Source organism: Propithecus coquereli, unplaced genomic scaffold (assembly GCF_000956105.1).
Source record: "Propithecus coquereli isolate 6110/MARCELLA unplaced genomic scaffold, Pcoq_1.0 Scaffold444, whole genome shotgun sequence".
NCBI lineage: Eukaryota > Metazoa > Chordata > Mammalia > Primates > Indriidae > Propithecus > Propithecus coquereli.
This window is the reverse complement of record NW_012150219.1, coordinates 382,296-398,129: the sequence shown is the minus strand read 5'-3', so window position 1 is coordinate 398,129 and position 15,834 is coordinate 382,296. Positions and strand designations below refer to the sequence as shown.

The 15,834-nt window shown below is 50.3% G+C and overlaps 1 protein-coding gene across 1 annotated transcript in view; it reads left to right on the top strand.

Moving 5' to 3' along the window:
- The window catches only part of PREX1 (phosphatidylinositol-3,4,5-trisphosphate-dependent Rac exchange factor 1), a 175,117-nt gene that overhangs the window by 72,556 nt on the left and 86,727 nt on the right, over positions 1-15,834 (top strand). The window contains exons 3-4 of the mRNA XM_012654692.1: positions 2,074-2,196; positions 10,532-10,636. Coding sequence (XP_012510146.1) covers positions 2,074-2,196; positions 10,532-10,636 — 228 coding nt within the window. The remainder of the gene's footprint in view (positions 1-2,073; positions 2,197-10,531; positions 10,637-15,834) is intronic.

Sequence of the window (15,834 nt, the reverse complement as noted above, 5' to 3'; positions counted from 1 at the left end):
CCTCTTGAAAACTCTATTTTACTTATTTGTTGTCTGTCTCCTTGCACTAGAATGTCACTTGCATGGGAGCAGGGATGTGTTTGTGCCCTGCTGTATCCTCAGGGGTTCTACCAGTGCTGGCACATAGTAGGTGCTCAGCAGATGCTTGCTGAATGGGAGAGAAACTGCTCACTGTATTTGTTTTACTATGTTTGATTTTTGAACCACGTTGTCTTCTTCAAAAATTAAAGAATGCACTTGTTAAAAAAAAAAAAGAAAAAGGAATAATTTATGCAATGCAAAAAGACCTAAAGTAAAAAGAAAGCCTTCCCTAGTTTTCCCCAGAGGTCCCCAGAGTTTTCAGCTTGTATCATTACCAGAGAGTCTCTGGTTCTACCAGCATAGATTGGAGTGGCCTTTTTTCGTGTGTTATTTTATGCAAAGAGGCCCAAACTGGAACCCTGTTTGACATCTGATTTTTCCCCGCACTTAACAATATATATTGCCGATCACTGTAGGATTCCATATCCGTGTATACAGATCTACAGACTCTTTTTACAGGTTTAATAATATTCTAGTGTGTGGAATTCGTTTAACTTTAACTTAACTAAGCAGTACGAGCGGATGGACATTTGGCTTGTTTTCAGTCTTTTGCTACTGTGAATAGGCCGCAGTGTATGTACCTGGCCAACCACTAAGTTCTCAACTTTGGCCCTGTTGACACTTTAGGTGTGATGATTCTTTGTTGGGGGCCTGTCCTGTGCATTGTTGAAAGCTTAGCAGCTTCTCTGGCCTCTGTCTATGAAATACCAGCAGCACTTTCCCCTCTTCCCACCAATTTATGACAACCAAAAATGTCCCTAGGCATTGCCAAATGTCCCTTGGGGGGCAAAATTGCCCCTAATTGGAAATGAGTGATCGAAAGGTTAAATTCTTTTTTTTTTTTTTTTGAGACAGAGTCTTGCTCTGTTGCCCTGGGTATGATGTCAGCCTAGCTCGCGGCAACCTCAAACTCCTGGGCTCAAGCGATCCTCCTGCCTCAGCCTCCCAAGTGGCTGGGACTACAGGCATTGCCAAATGTCCCTTGGGGGGCAAAATTGCCCCTAATTGGAAATGAGGGATCGAAAGGTTAAATTCTTTTTTTTTTTTTTTTGAGACAGAGTCTTGCTCTGTTGCCCTGGGTATGGTGTCAGCCTAGCTCGCGGCAACCTCAAACTCCTGGGCTCAAGCGATCCTCCTGCCTTAGCCTCCCAAGTGGCTGGGACTACAGGCATGCACCTCCACGCCTGGCTAATTTTTTTTATCTATATTTTTAGTTGTCCAGCTAATTTCTATTTTTTAAGTAGAGACGGGGTCTCACTCTTGCTCAGGCTGGTCTTGAATTCTTGAGCTCAAGCAATCCTCATGCCTCAGCCTCCCAGAGTGCTAGGGTTATAGGCATGAGCCACTGTGCCTGGCCCAAAAGGTTAAATTCTAAAATGTAGAATTGCTGGATCAAAATTTATGTGTATTTTAAACTTTTAGATTGACATGGGGAAATGAGCAATCTCATATATTGTTTGCGGGAGTTTAAACAACGTATTTCAAACATCTTTCCATGTTGTATTTTCTTGTACCACATCATTTTAGCAGGTGCACGGAAGTATACCCATCGTTTTAAAAATCAGTCCTGTGGTTGGACACACCAGTTGTGCTGAATGTCTGCATACTAAGTGTGAAGCTTAGTTCTGCTGCTTACTGGACTGTGTGACCTTGGGAATGTCACTTATTTTATCTGAGCCTTAGTTCTTCATCTGTAAATTGGGGATAATATAATAATAGTTTCCACCTCACAGACTTAGAGTGAGGATTAAATTTCATAAATGCACATAAAGTTCTTAGCACAGGAGTAATCACTAATCCTGATTAGTAAGTGTTGGCAGTATTTTTGTTATAATGATTATTTTTATTAGTGTTAAACGGGTTCCGGTGTTTGAGAGTGCCTGTTTTACTACAACTCCACCTATACCGGGGTTATGTATTTTTTTTATGCTCGGCTTTGCTCTCCCTCTGTGCTTCGAGTAATGCCGTCCTTGGCCTCACTTTTCCTCACAGATCCTGTTCTCCAACATCGAAGACATCCTGGAAGTTCATAAGGATTTCTTGGCCGCCTTGGAGTACTGTTTGCACCCGGAGCCTCAGTCTCAGCATGAACTTGGGAACGTTTTCTTGAGATTTGTGAGTACGATGCTGCAGCCCGGGTGGGCTCTGCAGCTTTTGAGAAGTGGGCCTCCCCCGGGTTCCTGCTCCACCCGCCCCTGACCAGCTTCCTCTGGAGGCCTGTCTGGGAGGCAGAACAGCCGTGGTGGGCAGGCGGGCCCCACAGACTGGGCATTTCTAGCACTCTCCTCTCCCTCACTTTCATACAGAGTGTGGCCCCCGCTGAGCGACTGCATCCTGGGGTCCTGGACCTCCTGGCCTGGCGGGGCCCCCCTGCCACAGAATGACCAACAGAGTAGCTAGTGGCCGAGAGGGTGGACTTGGCATCAGACAGACCCGGGTTTGAGTCCAGCCACCCACTGGCCAGCGCGGGGTATCTGATCCTTGGGTGCCCAGCTGGGCCGCTGGTCAGAGAGTCTCCCCTTGGGATTCCTGACTGCCTTGCAACCTGGGTGGTGGGCTGGAGGAGGGAAGGCAACTGCCTGTCTGTACCCTCTCCTCTGCGCTGCCTGGGCCCCTCCTCACGGGGAGGGCGAACTCCTTCGCCTCTCTGAGCCTCAGTTTCCTCCTCTGCTTAAGAAGTAGGGATGGTCCTGTCTCCTCCCTAGGCTGATGGGAAGACCCAGAGGTGAAGCAGAGAAGTGCTGAGCACAGAAGAGGGCTTCTCAGCCGGGGGCGGCTGCCCCCCAGGAGACGTTGGGAAATGTTTGGAGACATTTTTGGTTGTCACAACCCTAGGGGGATGGGTGCTACTGGCTTCTAGTAGGTAGAGGCCAAGGATGCCACCAAATACCCTACAATGCACAGGACACCCCCCCGACAGAGAATTATCTGACCTCAAATGTCAGCAGTGCTGAGATGGAGAAACTTTGACTTATGGTGAGCACTTGGTCGATGCTAGCTCTTACCACTACCACCGCCATCATCATCACCATCATCACTATCATCAGCTCTGACTCACTTCTCCAAGGGCTCACATCTCAGTGGTCAGAGTCTCGGATGACAGAGCCTGTGTAGCTCTGTCCTCAGAGAGTTACAGCCTAGTGGACAGTCTCATGTTGTGGTCAGAGGGGAGGCACTTTTAGTCAGGCTGCTGAGCTACTCAGTAATTGTGTTACTCTCAGCAAGTTGTTCTAACTGGTCTGTGCTGCCTCAGTGTACCTACCTGTGAAATGGGTGTAAACTCATGACGTTGTGGTGAGGATTGAGTGAGATGCCAGGGGAGTGCTCAGAACAGCTCCCGACACATGCTAAGTGCTCAGTAAATGTCGGATGTTATCTTCCGGTTCGTGTAGTGGACACTTCTCCGTGTTTGAAAAGGACAAATAAGAGCAGGTGAGGGGGCACAGGCGGGGCGGGTGCCAGCGGAGGTGTTGGGTTGTGGTCCACTTTGGGTTGAGAGGGCCCTTCGGCTGCTGGGAGGGAGCATCAGTGTGGAGGGGAAGGAGGCAGCAGGGAGACCAGCTAAGAGGCCACCCTGCCGAGTCCCAGATGGTGCCTCGGACCAGCGAGGTGGCAGTGGAGGTGGTGAGAAGGGGCGGGTGGCCACAGGGTTCAGTAAACGTGTTTGCATAGGAAAATGAAAAGAGTGGGAGGGACGGTCTCCCCTTCGGGTTCGGAGGAAAGAGCGAGGGCTTGTTTCTGGATTCAGCAGCTGACAATCAAACCCTGTTCCACTGCTGACCCTGAGCAAGTCACCTCACCTCCTGGGGCCTCAGTCTCCAGCTCTGTAAAATGGGGGTAATGACAGTACCTGCCTTGGGCTGTCAGGAGGATGGAATGAGCTGGCCCAGCACTGAGCTGATACTGCGTGAGTGTTGGCTGTGGACATTTTCCCAGCCAGGGCAGCAGGGAGGGCTTTCTGGGGGAGGTGGCCTTGGGGCTTCGCACCTCGTGGCTAAGCCAGTGTTCTTCACTGCATTGATCACACACTAAGTTTGTGATCTTTGCTGCACCTGGTACCCCTCGTATTATTATTTGTTTAATCCTTTAAAAATTGATTCACTTTAAAACACCTTAAATAAACTTATTTAGAAAGGGAGATTCACATCATTGTTAGAAATGGAAAATGAATGTCTCTGCTATAAATAGAAGGTAATCATAAAAATAAATGCGCTAGAAACCAAACAGTGTTACCACATTCTGTCTAGAAACGCGTGCCCACCTGTGCTTCTCAGCCCGAGACCTGTCTTCAGTTTGATTGAAAGGAAGATTCACAGCGTAGACGGGTATGACTGTCACTCACTCCTCACTGAGACCCTCCTCGAGCTAAGTGGAACAGCTGAAAACGGAGCCAGCTTTCTTAGTGTGTGATTCAGTGTTTTTTAATTTAAAATCATCTTTTTAATTTAAAAACTAAAATCGTCAGCCCCTTCCCCCTGGCTCATGGAGGACTGTACTGCTCCTGCATCCTGCTGTCTCGGGAGTTTTAGCGGCAGCCCCTGCCGGCGGTTGGGTTTCCGGAAGCTGGAGATTTGTGTGCAGGTGGCCTCTTGGAAGCAGCGGGAGGGGAGGTTGCAAAGCTCTACCCTGACCTCAGACCATCCTGTTGGAAGGATCTCTGGAGCTAGGATGGCCCTTCGGCTCATGCACGTCGCAGCAAGGGGGCGAGGCCTTTGCATCCACACTGCCTGGTCACTGGAGGTGGGCTCTCCCAGGAATGGGCGTAAAACCTCAGGCTGCCGCTCTCTTAGGCCGAGGGCTGTCCCTGGGGAGGGCTTCAGCTGAGGCCCATTGTCTGCCACCACGCCCAGCGCCCAGCGTGTCGGGGAGCAGGTACCCCTGCCCTCATGGGTGGGATTTGAGCAGCCCCGGCAGCATCCACCGCGGCCCCACAGGAGAGCGGCTGGGCCCAGCCCTGTTCCCAGGCTTGTTTACTCCCTGCCTGGAAACGTTTTCCCACAGCCGAGGCAGCATCTGGGCTGGCGAGGTGGTAATTGGGAACAGAGTTCTGCAGACGGGCTCTCCGGGAGCGGAAGGGGCCCTGGCTCGCAATGCAGCCCACTGGTGCTGCCTCAGTCAGGGGACAGGGGAAGAATCCCCCACCTCCTTACCCCAAAACCCAACCACTAACTACCGAGTTTATCAGAAACTAGCACTGAGGGAACATCGTCTTTGTGCTGGGTTATGTTCTATGTGCCTTATGTATATTAATTCATTAAAATTTCACAACGGCCTTTAAAGGTGGGTGCTATTGTTGTACCCAGTGTACAGATGAGGAAACCGAGGCTTAGATTATAGTGCAAGCTTACATGGCTAGTAAGTGTCAGAGGTAGGATTTGAGCTGACACGTTCTGGTTCCAGAGTCTATGCTTTTCACTGTTTTACATGATAATGTCTCCTGAAATACATATTAAGTGCCTGCTGTGTGCAAGGCCCTGTACTAGGCCCTGGGGAGGATGCTGCCATGAGGCTCACTGGCCGGAGAGAGAGAGGCTAAGTTAACAGACGAGGTCATTTCAGATGATAATGTGGATCTTGAGTAACATAAAATGCAGATGTGGTGAAGAGCGACTCTGCCCGAGGCTGCTTTAAATGGGGAGGTCAGGGACGGGGTCCTAGATTTAGCAAGTGAAAACAAGGGACACCCAAGTCCATCTGAATTTCAGGCAAACGTCAGATCATTTTTTAGTGTATATTTCTTGCAATATCTGAGCCGTACTTATGATGAAAAATTATTTGTTGTGATCTGAAATTGGAATTCCACTGGGCGCCCTGTGTTTTATCTGGCCGCCCTAGGCAGGCACAGCTTCTTCGAGGTAGGGAAGTGCGCCGATCTTGGGTGAGAGTGTTCCGGCCCGAGGGAAGAAAGGGCAGAAGCCTTGAGCTGGGCACATTGGAGGGAAGGAGGGAGACGAGTGTGGCCAGAGCAGCACGTGGAGGAGAGAGTTTCGGGGCATTATGGTGGGGGGCAGATCCAGTAGGGCTTTGTGGGCCAAGGCCAGGACGATAGATTTTATTTTAAGGCTCACAGGAAGCCCTCAGAGGTTTTAAACTTGGGAGTGGTGTGGTTTGATTTCTGTTTTAATCCCCCCTCCCTGCAGCTGTGTGGGTGGGTGAATGCCAGGGTGGGGAGACCCTTGAAAAGTTGAGACCTGACTCTCCTGCTCCCCTCCGCACTGGAGGAGGGGTCTGCACGGGCCAGCGCCTCCCCTTCTCTGGGTCTCAGCCTTTCTGGCTGTGACACGAGTGGTTTGGAGCAGATGGTCTCTGTGGAGCCAGTGTCACCTCCAGGTACTGCGGACAGCAGACGCCACCTCTGACAATCCGCGAGCCCTCGCTGGGCTAGATCCCCTCCCCTGGCTGTCCCCAGCTGGCAACCGTCCCCTCTCCGCCTTCACACCCCAAACCCACAGCCGCAAGTTCCCCGCCCACCACATCTGTGTGTGCGCAACTGTGTGTCCGTTTCCTTCTGGCAAAGCAATCAAAGCCCCATGTGGGGCCCCTAGGAGGAAATTGAACACTTGGACTGTGAGCCGTCAAATGCAGCATTTCTACATTTGCAGGATCCGGGATCTGACACGCAGCTGGGGTCAGGCTGGATGAAAGGACATGGGAGTGATTGAACTGGGCACGGATTTGAAGAGAGGATGTTGTCATTTGCTAAATTTAACTTCTCCAAGCCTCAAGCCTTAGGCCCCTGCCCTTTCCGGGGGCTGAAGGAGAGGATGGCATTGCAGGCTGCGTCAGAGGAGGGGCTCAGGGGATGAGGAATGACAAACCTGTGGCAATCTTATCGCTTGCTCCCCTCTCCTGCGTCTGTGCAGACATCGCTAATCAATCACAGCAGTCTGTTTCTGGGCTCCCTGTGGGGCTCCAGAACCTTCTCACCAGCGTTCCAGCTAGCACTACCATTGACGGGTTGGCATGTGGGAAGAAACAGCTTTGCCTCTGCTTTCTGGCCCAGCCCCTTCATGGTACAGATAGACGTGGACAGGGAGACCATGTCCCCTCACAAAGCTTGGGCCCATGTCTCTCATTTTCTTCCCATTTTCAGAGTGTGCCTGTATCAAGATGGTCTTCACTGTAAGTGACAAAAACACCCACTCAGGCTTAAACAAAAAATGATTTTATTGGCACATACAAGTGAAAAATGTTCAGGAGAGAGTTGGCCTCAGGCATAGTTGGATCCAGGACCCTACGTAAAGTTCTCAGGCGTTGGTCGTTCTATGTCCCTGGGCTCTGCTTTTCTCTGTATTGGTTTTATTCTTGGAGGGTGGGGAGTGGTGTGGGAGGCACATGCCTCACATGGTGGCAGAGGTTCAACCATTCAAAGAGAGCTTCTCTTCCCAATAATTCCAACATGAGTCCTTGAGGGCTCTCATTGGCCCAGCTGGGGTCATGTGGCTACTTGTCACTAGGACAGGGAGCTCTTTGATTGGTTTTGCCTGGGTCACATGATCACCCCTCACATGCTAGGGTTGGGGTGGGGTCGCCCTGGGGCGAAGCACGTAGCTGGTGTGAGGAGCCATCAGGCTACTCTCAGTTCTCTTCCTTCCTCTGTTTCCTTGTCTTCATTCATCAATAGTCATGAAGCCTGCTCTCTGCCAGGGACTGCTGTCACCATTAGCACCACAGCAGTGACCTGGACCGATGCAAACCCCGCCCCCATGGAGCTCACAGTCCGGGCGCTGGGGGAGAAGGATGGTGCTCTAAGGAGAAGTGAAACCGTATTTCTCAGAATCTGCCTGCTGCCTTCCCCGGTGGCCTTCCCCAGACCTTCCTGCTCACTCTGCTGGCCTCTTTTTTTGCCACTGACCACCCTACCCTGTCACAGAGCGATTCATCAATGGGATAATGAATTTTCTAAAATAATAATGATGGCAATAATGGAAACAATAATACTTGCTAATATTTAGTGAGCACTTACTATAGTAAGTGAGCACTTACTATACACTGTTTTAAGCACTTAATGTAAACTCACCTATCAATCCTCACAAACCCTTATCCTGAAGATGCCTTTATTGTCTGCACTTTATAGATGAGAAGGCGGACATGCAGAAGCATTGCTTTGTCCTGCCCAAGGTCACAGAGCTGGCGATGAGGGGATTCGGGTTGTGACTCTAGGTGGTCTAGCTACAGAACCTACACTTGGTACTTATAAGGTCGATGCTGGTAGTGGTTGGTGAGGGTGGTCTCGGGGGCTTTCAGTGTCGTATCTCAGAGCAGCACTAATAGTGGGGTCTGTAGGCCCAGAGGAAGCCCAGGTCTCTTGGCTGCAGAGGGACTTTTTTCTTTTTTTCTTTAAACTCGTTATATATGGTAGGGACCTCCTACTGCCATTCATGTGCCTGCACTTAGAGCCTGGCCCTCCCTCTACAGCCCTGCAGGCCTTCTCTGCAGGAGCAGGCTCCCAGACACAGGCCAGTTCCTGTCACCCAGAACAAGATAGTTCGCTATGTTCCTCGCCCTCTTCCCTGCAGCCTGCCCCACCACAGTCTGCAGCTGAGGCCCTGGCTCCAGACATGTCTTGCACCCTCCCCCCCACACGGTTTCATCTGTGGCTTCTCCTCACCCATTTCCTTTGGCCTTGGTGGTCCCTTAACCTTGTTTGAGACAAGTGGAAATAGAAAAAGGTCTGTTTGGGCAGTTTAGAGGAGGCTGGGGGTCCCTTCTCCTTCCCTGCTCTGTGTGCTTGTGTGTGTGTGTGTGTGTGTGTGTGTGTGTGTGTCGGCATCTCATTGGGTTGCAGGTACTCGGTGAAGAGGTTGTGGTTTGTGACTCAGTGTGTTTCTGTGTGTGCTGATGGTGGTGGTGGTGTTTGGAGCACATAGCTTGTGTAGTGTAATGCTTGAGATTGTTTGGTGGTTCCTTGGACTGTGCATCAGGATTGTTTGTCCTGTGGTGTGTGTATGTGTGTGTATACTTGGGCGATTGTAACGTTGTTTTGGTATTTTCCCTGTGGACTGATGTTTGTTCATTGTGTTTATGTTCGTAGCTAATGTGGTGCCTATGGTGTTCCAGGCCCTGTTCTACTCATTTTACATACATGAAGTTATTTCATCCTCCAGCAACCTAAGTGTTGGGGGCCAGTTGTGATGTCCATTTTATAGACGAGGACACCAGGGCACAGGGAGGTGAAGCGACTTACCCAAGGTTACCCACTACTTAGGGAGTGCAGAGCAGGGTTTACAGAGTCACTCTGTGCACCTCATCATTATGCCGCAGCACCCCTTGGAGCTTAGTCTGTGGATTTGTGGTTTGAGATTTGCACCCTGTGTGTTTGCTTCCAAGGCTGTGTACATCCCTTGAGCTGGACATCAGCATGGGGGTTAAGAGAGTTGGAATCCTGGTTCTGCCACTGCACTCGCTGTGAGACCCCGGGCAAATGACTTCTGCTTGGTTTTCCCATGTGGAAATGGCTCTACTACAGTCATTACCACGTCAGGTTACTGTGAGGAGTGAGGAGCGAGTGAGTTGACCTCCTTCCGAGAGAGTAGGGGCAGCCTGTACCAATTGCTCAGCACACAGTATCGGCGCTGGCCACAGGCCCTTTGCTGCCGAGACTTTCTGCCCCGACAGTGCACACAGAGCCCCGGAGCGAGCTGGGGCTTATGACTCTCAAGCCCATTCTCTCTTCTCTTTGGCTTCCTATTTCCTGCAGCCTCCTACCGGAAGGCTGCCTGGGGGCTTGTTTAGAAACAAGACAAGCTGCTTGCCCTGCAGACACACCTCTTCCTTCCTTTGCTTCTTCGGTCTCTTGTCCCCCCACCTCCGGCCTCCCCTCTCACATCCAAGATGGAGCCTTGTAGACCTTCCTCCTCTAGTGGCCTCACCCAGGACATCCTTGTTTGGGGTTTGGCGGGTTCTGTGGGCTGTTTGGAACCAAGAATGCTCAGTTGAGAGTTTCCTGCTAAGAAGGCTCCTGTCCCTTCTAGTTCCGGAAACCCTGATTGTTGGTTACGAACCTGGTGACCCACAGGTGACCTCTAGGCTGGAAAGAGTCCAGCTTTGGGCTCAGGGGCATTTGGATGTCTACAGAGCTACCCCCCTGCCATACAACTCCATGAGTTAGGGACTTTTATTAACTCTGCCTTACAGATGAGGAAACTGAGGCACAGGGAGGCCAGAAAACCTGCCCAAATTCAGTTAGGAAATGCAGAGCCAGAGTTCAAGCCCAGGCTGCTTGGCTTGAGTCTGTACTCGTGACCCCTGGGCTGTGCCGCTGGGTGCAGAACTGGGGCAGGAGTCGAAGCAGGGCGGCCCGCAGTGAGTGGAGACGGAGACACTTCCCTGTGCAGCTTCTCCGGGGTCTGGGGTAGCCCGTTCCTGCCAGTGCAGCTGTCGGCACATCTCAGGGCATCTCCCTTCCTGCTGTGACCTGCCTCCCACTGGCCCTGTCCTTGTCTTGCAGAAGGACAAGTTCTGCGTGTACGAGGAATATTGCAGCAACCACGAGAAGGCCCTGAGGCTGTTGGTGGAGCTGAACAAGATCCCCACCGTGCGCGCCTTTCTGTTGGTAAGTTGACCATCAGCCCTGGCCTGCCCTCCCACTCTGCTTCAGCCTGGGGAGTCTCCGGGCACAAGGGAACTTCATGCTGCCCCGTGATGCCTGACTCTTCTTCCTCAGCTGGGGCTATCTGCTGTCTGAAGCCCTTTTCTGCAAAGGCCCAGCTAGTGAATGTTTTTGGTTTTGCCCGCCATTTAGTTCCTGTCTCCGCAACTCAACTCATGCTGTTGTAGCACGAAAGCGGCCATAAATAATGTGTGGGGGATGTGTTGCAATAAAACTTTATTTACAAAAACACGCAGAGGGCTGAAGTAGGGTCAACTTGACTCATTCTTGGTCTAAAGTAATGGTTCTAATAAAAGTGGTAGCAATAGTAGTAATGATCATTACTGCTATTATTATTGGGATTATTATCATTAGGATTACTACATTATTTAATTTTAAGTGAAAGAAAATACAATTAAAACTGGCTTAAGCAAAACAACAACAAAAAACCAAAAATGAATTTACTGGTTTACTTTTCTGGGAAGTTTCAGACCTGAGAGCGCTTCAGACATGTAGAGTCTGGGTGTTCAAATGACGTCATCAGGAATGTATCTCTTGGCTCTGCCTTTCCCTGCCTTGGCTCCATTCTGGGCATGCTATCCCCAAGCGGTAGCAGTGTGGCCCCCAGCAGCTCCATGCTTGTATCTCTCATAGCTCAGCAACTCCGGGCTGAAGAGAACTCCTGTTTCCTCATAGTAACAGCAAAAATCCTGACTCTGAAGCTCATTGGCTCACCTTGGCTCAAAACCTTCTCCGTGAACCAATTACTGTTGACAGAGGGATTGAGTGGTGTTCTGATTGGCCACTTCTGGAGATGGAGGGCGGGGTCAGGTCCACCTATACGATAGGGCCTAAGGGTGCAGTGAATCCTTAGAGACAGTTTGTTTGCATTTGTGGGAATGCAGGTAAGTGAGTTGGGAATAAATGGTTGTTGGTCAGGAAAACCTGTAGACATCCATGGTGGTTTTCCCTGTACTCATAGAGAGCTTCACTTATGGGTAAAACAGGTTCTCATTTGTGACCTCCTTTGAGCCTTCCAAACCACTATCTGTTGTGTACGAGTTAAGAGACACATTTGCGTGCTTTGTAGACACATCAAATAACAGTGGTTTAAACAAGGTAGACATTTATTTCTCCCACATGTGAATAATGTGGTTGTAGACAGCCTGGGGCTGGTATAGGGACTCTAGTGTCGGGGCCAAGTTCCTGGAGTATGATGAGCCTCATTGGCATGGTCTAAGACGGCCTCTCAACACATCCTGATTCCAGGTGGTGGGGTGCAGGAATGGTGGGAAGGAGGCATGACGTTGTCCTTTTAAGGGCATAACAGGAAACGGCATGCGTCTCTTCTGCTCACGTCTTATTGGCCAGAACTTAGTCACATGGCCTCACCTAGCTGCAAGGGAGGCTGGGAAATATAGGCTTTGTTCTGGGCAGCCGTCTAAAAATTCTGTTGTCGTGGAAGAAGAATACATTAGGGGACACTGTGTAGCCTTTGCCACAGGTGACTTTGATGACACCAAAGTATTAAGTGACATGCCAAGGGTCTGTACTTGAAATGTGATTGAGCTTATCATGGGCTCCAATTCCGGTCTTTCACCCGTAGATCCCCCTCTCATTTAGTCACAGACATTCCTCCACCCGAACTGTTTGTTTTCCCAACAGCACGTACAGAATTCAGTGCGCACAAGTAGAATTAACTGACGTAGCATAAGGAGTGTTAGCTGTGTTCCCAGAGCCCCAAACTATATAATAAAATTCCTCATCGCACTTCTCCTTAATGCGCCGTCTTCTCCGACAAAGTACTTCCAGAATTTTGATTCAATATGTTGTATGTTTCCTTCACTAGTGATTTCATGTTGCTTGGCCTGGTTCCAGTGAGCATCTGAGGAAGGGCAAATTGGCTGACTGATTTCCATTTTTGTCTCAAGTGAATTAAGCTTTTAGGACTGATGCTTTTCGTAGCTGGTATCTGCATCTTCACATTTCCATTTTTACACTTACGTCCATAAAATAGTTTAGGTAGGATGCAAAGATGAAGTCAGGCTAGCGTGAGACCGCATGTGGACAGAGTTGGCCACGGTTCTCAGTGACCGCTGACTTGCAGGTGGCACCACCCTGCCGTAGCCCCTGCTGCCGGGCTCTGGGCTCCCTGGCCCAGGGCTCCCCTGTCTCAGGGCTCCCCTGTCTCAGGGTGTCCCTTTGGGCTCAGCTGGGTCCTGGGAAGCAAGAAGATGCCAGGAAGGTGTGTGCAAGGGCATGGGAAGGGAAGGGCAGATTTTCCTTTCTCTCTTGCGTCGTCTTCCTGGTGGGCCAAACTGCCGTTTTCCTAGCAGCAGCTGGGTGGGCTGGGCTGGGCAGAGGAGGACGTGTGGGGTGCCAGCATATGTACCATCTGTCTCCCTCCTTGCTGGCGTCTCCCAGCTTTTGGCCACCTGCAGAAGAGCTGTCGCAAGTCTGTCATGGGATGGTAAGGTTTTGGGAACAGACAGGATCTGGCCTTCCATTCATGATGTGCTTTGCACTAGCTGAGTGACGGGGCAATGATTTTATCTTTCTCTGCCTCAGTTTTTCTTGTCTGTGCAATGGGGATGATTTATTTATTTACTCATTCAACAATTTCTTACTGAGCACCTATCACGGAGTAGAGTTCATTCTAAGTCCTGGGAATGCAACAGTGAACAAGGCAAGAAAAAGTCCCTGTTCTCATGGAGTGGCCCTTCTAGTTGGGGGAGACTTAAATGATATCTCATGTGATGTTAAGTTGTCTGGAAGAAATAAAGTAAGTTAAGAATGACAGGATATATTTGAGGGAGTTAGGGTGGTGGCTGCTATTGAGATTGCTGTTTGGGAAAACTATGTCTTAGGTGACATTTAAGCAGAGATGTGGATAAAATGAGAGAGAGAGAGAGGCAAGGGGTGTCTGGAAAGCATTCTAGGTAGAGGAGCTTCAAGTGCAAAGGCCCTGAGGTAGGAGTGTGTCTGAGGAATGGCAAGAAGGCCAGGGTGGCTGGAACGGCTGGCATGAGAGGAAAAGTGGGAGGAGATGAGGTTAGAGAGATTGAAAGAAGCCAGATAGTGAAGGAACATTTAGCCAATAGAAAGAGTCGGAGATGTTTAAATAGCTTTTTTATTGAAGTAGAACATACATGCGGTAAATGTACTCATGGGATCATGAATGTTTACATATATCTACTCCCATGGAACCACCAAGGTCAGGAGTTGCAACATTGCTGTAATTCCAGAAGGTTTCCTCATGTCCCTTCCGAGTCATGCCTCTGTTTGCCTCCCAGGTAACCGCTATGCTGATTTTTCTTACCAAAGGCGAGCTTTGCCTGTTCTAGAATTCTACCTGAATGGAGTCACACAGGATGCTTTTGTGTCTGGTTGCTTTTGCGCACCATGACGTCTGTGGGCTTCACCCCTGTTGGAGCTTGTGGCAGTGCTTTAAAGGATGTTCAATTTTATTCTGAGTGGGATGGGAAGCCATGGGGGGTTTGAGCAGAGGGATGACTTGAACTACTTTGCATTCTGAAAGGCCCCCGTGGTTACACGTGAGGGACCAGGGAGGAGGCTTGTATACATTTCCTAGGGCTGCAGTAACAGTGGCCACCGACTGGGTTGCTTAAAACAACAAAATATATTTTCTTAGTCTTGGAGGCCAGAAGTCTGAAATCAAGGTGTTGGCAGGGCTGTACTCCCTCCAAAGGCTATTTGCAAATAAGGTCACATTCTGAGGTTTTGGGTGGGCACAGCGTTTGGGAATCACCATTCGACTCGCTATAGGACTACTGCAAGAGTCCTGGCAGGAGGTGGTGGCTGAGAACAGGGCATGGTGGTAGGAGAGGTGGCTGGACTCACGTGGAGTTTGAAGGCCCAGCTCACACGATCTGCCTCACAGTTAGCTTTGGGGTACAAATCAACAAGAGCAGTCAAAGGTGACTCCAGCATCTTGAGCCCAAACAATTGGAAAAATGGAGTCGCATTTTCCTGAGATGGTGAAGGCTGGGGTAGGAGCAGGTATCAGAGGCAAGTAAAACATCACCTTTGGGATGCATGAGGTTTAAGATGCCAGTGACGCCTCCAGGTGGGGATGTCTGGAAGGCTGTCAGAGATTCAAGTCTGGAGTTTTAGGGAAGGGGCCTGGCTGGAGATAGAAATCTGAGCATTTTTAGCATAAAGATGGTGCTTCGAGCCATGGGTCCTGATGGGATCAGGCATGGGGCGAGTGTGAACAGAAAGGAGGACCTAGGACAGTCCGGGGGCTGCTGCCACTGGGAGATTGGGAAGACCATGAGGTTGACACTTGAGTCACTTCCGTGGATTAGGAGGGTTTAAGGAGATAATTTTCAGAAGTTCTTCCCATAGTGCCTGAAGTGTAATAAGAGAATAGTGAATGAAGCTCTGTGTGTGTTTGCTTTTTCTTTTTTTTTTTTTAAAAGAAAATGAAATGAAGCAACAATCTAGCGTGTTTGGGGAGAAGTGTAGTTGGTGGCTGTGACAGTCTTGTGAAAACTCCTCGATCCTGGGCAAAGAGATGGGCCTTTCTCCTGCCAAGCCCTGGGGGCTCTGGAAAGCACACCCCCACCCGCAGGCTCCCCCTTCTCTGCCCAGAGCTGACATCACCAGGGCAGCTTGTGGCAAGCGCTGGCTCAGAGGACAAAGGCCTGAGTGTGAGCAGTGTGGGGCCTGGCATCTCCCAGCTGCCACAGCCTTGATCCCCCATTTGTGCCAGGGGTAGACACAGGGATGGGGGCCGCGCAGCTCAGCCAGAGCAGGGACCTGGGGTCCCCAGGATTCTGCTTCTCCAAGAAGAGAGGCTGTTAGGATTCCTGAGAGTCAGTGGAAGTAGCTCTGGGACTTGGGCGCGGTCTTGGTGCCTGGGGTGGACACACGATCAATGTTCTCTGGTCTTACTGTATTTTCACTTGAATATAAGCAGGGCATTTGTTGAGTTGGGCAGATCCCTGGTGCTTGGAACCGTGCACAGCCCATAGTGAGCACACAGTGCGTATTTGTTGAATGAATGAATGAATGATGGGATGGGAATCCCTTTTCCCGTGAGTCCCAATCGATGTCCAGTCTGTTGGGGTGATGTTGAGGAGGGACCTGAGACCCTTTCATTGCTGGATGTGCTGGCGGTTTCTTCATTTGTTCGTTGG